The sequence below is a fragment of the Polypterus senegalus genome, chromosome 13 (assembly GCF_016835505.1).
Source record: "Polypterus senegalus isolate Bchr_013 chromosome 13, ASM1683550v1, whole genome shotgun sequence".
Classification (NCBI taxonomy): Eukaryota; Metazoa; Chordata; class Cladistia; order Polypteriformes; family Polypteridae; genus Polypterus; species Polypterus senegalus.
Window position 1 is genome coordinate 47,505,074 of NC_053166.1, and position 7,588 is coordinate 47,512,661.

The 7,588-nt window shown below is 38.6% G+C and overlaps 1 protein-coding gene across 1 annotated transcript; it reads right to left on the reverse strand.

The window, feature by feature from the left end:
- Positions 1–414: 414 nt before the first annotated feature.
- On the reverse strand, positions 415–6,621 carry LOC120542771 (cytochrome b-c1 complex subunit 8). Its single transcript, XM_039775427.1, has 3 exons — positions 6,525–6,621; positions 851–1,024; positions 415–589 (listed from the first exon to the last, which is right to left on the reverse strand). Exons 2-3 carry the CDS (start codon positions 1,002–1,004, stop codon positions 495–497), a joined length of 249 nt encoding a protein of 82 aa, XP_039631361.1. The 5' UTR covers positions 1,005–1,024; positions 6,525–6,621; the 3' UTR covers positions 415–494.
- Positions 6,622–7,588: the final 967 nt, after the last annotated feature.

A 7,588-nucleotide genomic window follows, 5' to 3' on the forward strand; every position in this document is an offset into this window, starting at 1 on the left:
GGGGGGATAGGGGGGCAGCGGCAGCAATTTCTTAAACACTAAAAATAAATGTCAGATTTGTTGGAAAAGTGGGTACAAACAAGTGCAATGCGACAAGCAAAACCAGAAGGCTACTGCCCTCTGGGAGGTGGAAGCAGGCTTCTGAAGATGTTGAGTGTTCACAAATAAGCCCTAATGATTTGAGTAATGTGTAAACTGTCACAAAGGTATAAATATTTTGGAGATTTGACCTTACTCAGGAAAAAGCTCTTTATTTTGATTGCAGACTAGCAGTTATGCAACAGATGAAATTCATGTGTTTTTGATGAAAATTAATCAGACTGTCTGTTGGTATATAGGTATACCAATAGGTACCGCACTTAACAATTAAACTAGTACTACACAGTGAATATCAATCAAGAATTAAACTCATTATCCATTTGAATAAATATTTTATTTCTATTATGGATAAACCATTGTCGCATAGGAACAGCATACACTCAATATCTGGAACATTATTCGTCATTCACATAGTCAGCAGGATTCTTGCGCTTCAGCTGCTGATTCACACGGTTTCCCCAAGTGTATGTAAAATATGCAGCCACAAAAGCTTTGAAGAAAGGAAAAGAAAAATCACAAGCTGTTGCATTTAAACTGTTAATGTATCTGATGAAAATAAGTTATTGGTAAATCATGACCAAAATGGTGGTCTGAACATGAAACTGTATTTACAGTACAAAGCTGCAGGGTTTTTTCCTCTTGCATTTGAGATATTTGTATCCAAGAGCAAAGAACACATACATGCTTTAGATAGGAACACATTACAATTTAAAACAAAGCTTCCCTTTAAGAAATAAAATGGAGCACTTACGTGGAGCCACTATTAACACCTGAGAACTGAACCTTCTCCACACATTTGGAATTCCCTTGGAGAAGTAGTTGGCAAATGCTCTCTGTTCAAACGGAGATAAGGTATAAGTAATCACATGTCTGATTCTGGCTAGACCTCCAAAATGTCGACCCATTTTCTCTTTTAGAAGATGGCCTGCAAAGAATTATCAACAAATAACAGTTAAAGTAGAGCAGCAACTGATAATACTGCCAGCTATTGTACAAACTGTGATGGTCAGTGCAATTGTCTATACTGTGGTATGCTGGGCCAGTGAATAAACACACTGAAAGGGCTGGCGAGAACTGAAACAAAACTGAAGAGCGGTAGAAGTGTGTCAAGCAACACTACTTGGGGCTCCTGTATACCAATGGTAATTTGCCTAAATAATGCCTCACTGTGACTACCAAGTAATTTTATTCCTTTTTTGCTGCAGGTGTACACACACACACACATATATGTATATATATATGTATATATATATATATATATATATATATATATAAAATGTGATGAGCTTTTGTAAAAAGCCAAATTTCCCCTTGGGGACAAATAAAGTTCTATCCATCTTAGGAGGTATCAAGTAGGTTTTCATATGTCAGCTCAAACTAGACTCTGGTTTCCGTACATCAGGCTGTCCCATGCTGATCTTGAAGGGCACACAGCTCTTAATATCTACATGTTTTGTTGTGAACAGCACATACTTTTCAAACAGATTGTAATCCTTTGTCCTATTACTTTGTCTTGTCAGAATTTTACTAATAATCTTTCTTTTTGGGTAAAATCTGTAAGTATTTAGTGGACTAAAAGGGATTAGAGATCCTTTCCAACCAAACTTTTTAAAATTTTATTAAAACTTAATGATTTATCTACACACCATTCTTTAGTATCTTCTGTAAGAGTAAAGAAAAACAAAAACACACCAAACAATCAGGAAGAGATTCTCTCCAACTTGTCTTTGTGGAGTAGCTGCGGACACTTCCAATATCTGGGTAGGGTTTTTCTCCAAACTATACCTTGTGATGGCCTCGTTCCTGCTTTGTACCCGAGGCACGGATTGAACTGAATTAAGCAGGTTTGATATTAGTAAACAATGCTGGGCGCTAAATGCCATGGTAGCAGTAAACATTTACTGTATTAGTAAAACTCAAAATAAAAATGCAGACAAGTATTCAGTCTGGATTTAGGAAGGGCCACTCCACCAAGATGATGTCTTCAGTAAGTAGAATCATGTTACAGCAGATTAGAGCTTCCAACATGTCATCTACTGTTTGAAAACTCAACCTCCACATCCTCTATGCCACCCCCTCTGACCATGGCTTTACAAGGACTGTCCTCTAGTCCTATCTCTTGACCTGATCCTACTGGGTGTCCTGCTGTGCACCAGGCAAGCACAGGGGTGTCCCAAGGTTTGGTGCTGGGCCCTCTTCTCTCTCGACATCTCCTAAATAGGCACTATTGGACTATAACTGACAAAGTTTGCTGCACAACTCCTGTCATGTCTGGACTACTCCAACACTCTACTACTAGCAGGAGTACCAGCATGTGTCACCAAGACGCTGCAGATGATACAAAATGCAGCAGCACCCTGTGTTGTTCAGGTAGGCACATCTTTTCAGATGACTACATTGCCTCCCTGTACCAGGCACAATTTAATTTCAAATTCTTGATGTTTGCCTATAGCATAGTCAATAGGCCAGCACCTATATATCTTACATATAAATGTTTACGTGTGTGTGTGTGTGTGGCTGTCTGGTCCAGAGGTGGAGTTGGAGTAAGGGCTGCACCTACGAGGATACACAAGTGAGGCCAGCACGTCTGCAGCTTCACTCTGTTGCGGCAAAGCGAAACCTCTGAAGAAAGAGTCACTCATTTAGCGGCTAATACAGCAGCGAGGTGAGCACATTGGCAAACGGTGTCCCATTTATTTTTTCTCCCACCACTAATACATAAGCGAGGTGAGCACGCTGGCAAAACAAAACCTCAGAAGAAACTTTCAATTACCTGACACCGCGACAATTTAATTTTTTCTGACATTTCAATAGTTTCTAGGACCCCATGCTTACAAAGATAGTACAAACCCTATATTTATGTGTGCGTGTGTGTATATATTTATATTAGTGGAGATTCAGCCCAACTACAGACAGACACAGGACACATAGTAGTCCTAAAAACACACACGTTTTACTTTCTTCTGTTTTTACAGCACCACACAATTCACAAATCCCCCAACAATGTTCACAGTCCTTTTCCTTCCTTCTCTTTTATTCTTCTCTGCCACCTCCACTCTTCTCCTTCAAGCTCCGTCCTCTGCCTCCTGACTCCCTGAATGGAATGAGGTGGCCCCCTTTATAGTTCACCTGGATGTGCTCAGGTGCTCCCTGATGACATTCCTGCAGCAATTCCTGGTGTGGCAGAAGTGCTGCAGTCCATGGCTCGGTAAACATTTGGGCGTCCCCTGACGGTAGCCATGAGCTTCTAAGTTCCGATCCCGTGGCCCCGATGCAAAGCAGGGTGGCTGCCTCCCTGGTCCTTTCATCCTCCAGGTGTCCGCCACAAAAATAAATAAATAAATAAATAAATATTATATACACACACACATACGAAGGGTGGGCCATAAATTTCCATACATAGGAAAAAAAAAACTTTTTTTTTTATGAAAAACCTTTATATATATATATATAAATATATAATATGCTCTACATGACTGCCATTGTTTTGAAAACACATTTCAATCCTGACCCACCCATCAGTATTATTTCAATTCGTTGCTCTTTATTCAAACACATTTCTTAGGGTATCTGAAACATACATCATCTTGGGGAATGTATCACCAACGCCATTACAAGCATAACTCCAGCTGTGCTAATACGTGTTTATCAGCAGTGGTGGACACAAATTGAAATGTGTTTTCAAAACAATGGCAGTCATGTAGAGCAGGGGTGGCGAACTCCAGGCCTGGAGGGCCGCAGTGGCTGCAGGTTTTCATTCTGACTTTTTTCCTAATCAGTAACCAGTTTTCACTGATAATTCACTTCTTTTCCCTTCATTTTACTAGTCCTGTTTTTAAGGATTCAGCCCTCTGAATTTATTCCTTTCTTCATTAAATGACAGCCAAACAGAAATGAGATGTGAAACGAGCTGACAGATGACCAATCTCTTAATGAGAATCTGGTTCTTGCTGTTGCTCTCATTCTGCCACAGCAGACATTTCTAAAACTGTTGATTTTTCTGTATTTCTATGAACACCGTCAAAATATTTTGGTGACCTGAGAGATCAACCTTACCGAGACCATCACCTTTCTTTATTTTCAGATATTGTGTGATGTGGCGGCTTGTTTTGTGTCTCATTATTGTTTGGCTGCTAATTAAAGAAAAAGAAACAGCTATGGGGCCTGAGTCAAGTTAATTAAAAGAAGTAATCAGCAGCAAAAACTGGTCACTAATTAAGAAGATGGTAAGAATGAAAACCTACAGCCACTGTGGCCCTCTAGGACTGGAGTTCGACACCTGTGATGAAGAGCATATTATATAAATAAAAATGTTTTTTCATAATGTATGTAAAGTTATGGCCTCTCTCTCTCTCTCTCTCTCTCTCTCTCTCTCTCTCTATCTATCTATATATATATATATATATATCTATATATATATATATATATATATATATATATATATATATATCTATATCTATATATATATATATATATATAAGAGAGACTTGAGACCCTATACTCCAGCTCAGCTGGTGAATAGTGTCTGGTGATGCCACCTCTGCAAGCCATTACATCTCAAACCTTAATCTCTGTAGCTCCTAGCTGATGGAACAAGCTGGCGGCCGCCATTTGAAATTCTGGCTCCCTTTACAGTTTTAAGAAGCATTTGAAGACTCCCTTATCCTGAGAGGTTCTGTGTAATATTAACTACTGCCTTTTGCAACCTACATATTGTTAATAGCTTGTGTTTTATTCTTTTCCAAACATTCTCCCAAACAGATGTTTACTTGATTATGGTGACCTTTGGATAAAAATGTCTAATAAGCAAACAAATGTAAATGTATAAATTAAAATTAACATTCAAACTGGTTGAAGCAAAATCCTGCAGCAACTGCGACCTTCCTTCCTTTTTGTGCTGCTCCCGTTATGGGTTGCCACAGCGGATCATCTTATTCCAGATCTTTCTGTCTTCTGCATCTTGTTCTGTTACACCCATCAAACATTTTAAATTCTCTGAGCAAATCTCACCAAAATGTATACAATGATTAACCAGTAAATTCATAGAATAGACTTGTTGAGATTTAAAGTCAAACATCCCAGAAACAAAACCCTGTCTTTAACTGTCCATCCATTTTTCATACTCAATAATCCAGTGCAAGGTTGAGTTTTAGCCAGGAACAATCACTGCACAGGATGCTGGCCTCACTGCTGGGTGAATAATGGGGTCAATTTCACATCACCAATCCAGCATCTCTTTGAACCAGTGGGAGGAAACCCACATGGATGCAAGGAGCACTTGAATTTAAACTTTGGTCTCCTTTTTGTGATGAAGCAGTGACAACACTGTGGAAGCCAGTTTCAGTTTACCAGCATATACAATAACAACAGTCCAGGACACAATCACCCACACAAACACCTTTAGAGGTGGTCAACCTAACCTAGACACAGTGGGAGATAAAGGAGAGCATGCAGCCTTCACAGTGACTGAGACAGGATTCAAACCTAGGGCTCTACAGCTGTGATCAAACAACATTAACCACTGTCCCGTAATGCCACCCATCTGAAGAAAACTTATAAAAAAGAATAATTTGAACGTCAACACTAATATAAAGACTGCATGTCCAAATCCTTCCTTGAAGGCTGACTGGTGATTGGCTGGGAGTGCACGAATGGGTGTGGAGCGTGTGGGACTTTTTATATATAACAAAAAAAAAAAAAATTGGACCACGAAATGTTACTCTCAGGTGAAATTAATACCAGCTGCTTACCTGGACCTAAAATCTAAAAATAAGTGCTAAAAGCTACACCAAATTTAAAAGCAATACACCTACCTATTAGCTGTTCAATAAATTTTTTTAATAAGACTATTTTCTTGCTTTCCTCAGAACACTGTACTCTGTATAAAAGGTAGATAAGATCCCTTTGATGACAAATAAAATGCATGTACAAAAACAAACAGGCCATTACTTTCCAATTTTGGAACAAACATATGCACTTTTCTTTTATGTAGCTTCTAGGTTTCTAATGAAATTGTATGAGTGACGTGGAATATGCACGGCACGTTGTACTACCAAGTTTAAAAGTAAGTAATTTTTATATTGGCTTGCCCATAGAGACTATAAACGTCACACAGAATCACGCTCATGTTTACTGGTTATATTTACATTAAACGTTTACTCCAAAACAATATTTTTTTCCCCACAAACTGCCAGGAGACGATGAACAGAACTCTAAATTAAAAGCAATCAAATAGTTGCTCCCCGTCGGTATCTCCAAGGTTAACACAACATATTTCAATTCCACTTTGCCTTACATTTCGCTGCAACTATTTCAAGAGAAACAGATGTCAAAATACTTTTCCTGTTTCACATTATTTGTCACTTTTACAATAATTTTATATTAGGCAGACACAATTAACTTGAAAAGAGTCTCACAAAACTCACCTCTGCAGCAGGATCAGTGGTTAATGGCGGTAGACGTAATTTCACTTCCTCACTTCTAGAAACACTTCCGGCGCAGCACGGGAGGATAGTGCGCATGCGCAGCACAGTCAGTTTAGTTACTGGCTGGTCGAGATGGGCTGGTCGTGTTGTTTAGATGTCTGTGATGGATTCCGGTTTGTGTTTATTAACAAATGAATGTTTCGAGTTTTACTTTGAAAGATGAAAACTCTTAACTCCTGACTTTTACAACGCCTTCATGAATAGATTTTATGGGGAGAATTTAAATCCCATTTTAAGTAAGTAAGACGCAGGTAGGAAATTCGTTTTGCCGAGAGGCAATTTATTATTAATCAATTGTAGGACGACACAACGTTGTTTTTAACAGAAGCATTACACATTTTAAAAGCAATTGACAATATTAAAATATTTTGTGAGGCACCCGGCCTTTTCCTCAGTATAAACAAATGTGAGCTGATGGCAATTAATCAATGTCATGATAAACACATGTAATTATCTCAGTCAAAATTTAGGCTTCATATTTGGAATTATGATTACTAAAATGTATATACTAGATAGATTATAAACTTTAGCCCAAATAATTAACAAGGCACAAAATTGATGAAATTCATTGCACCAAAGGAATCAACCCAAAAAGGGAAGAATTGTATTAGCTGAGAGAATTTTCAGATTAACTTATGATGCCCTTTACTTACATTTTGACAACTCTATCTGCAAATGCTTTCTCCAGGTCGACAAGAACGCAATGCAACTCCTTCTGGCATTCTCTGTACTTCTCCATCAGCACCCTCAGAGCAAACATTGCATCTGTGTTGCTCTTTCTTGGCATGAAACCATCCTTTTGCTCACTATTCATCACTTTACTTCTTAACCTAGCTTCCACTACTCTTTCCCATAACTTCATGCTGTGGCTCATCAATTTTATCCCCCTGTAGTTACTACAGTCCTGCACATCCCCCTTATTCTTAAATATCGGCATCAGTAGACTTCTTCTCCACTCCTCAGGCATCCTCTCACTTTCCAAGATCCCATTAAACAATCTGGTT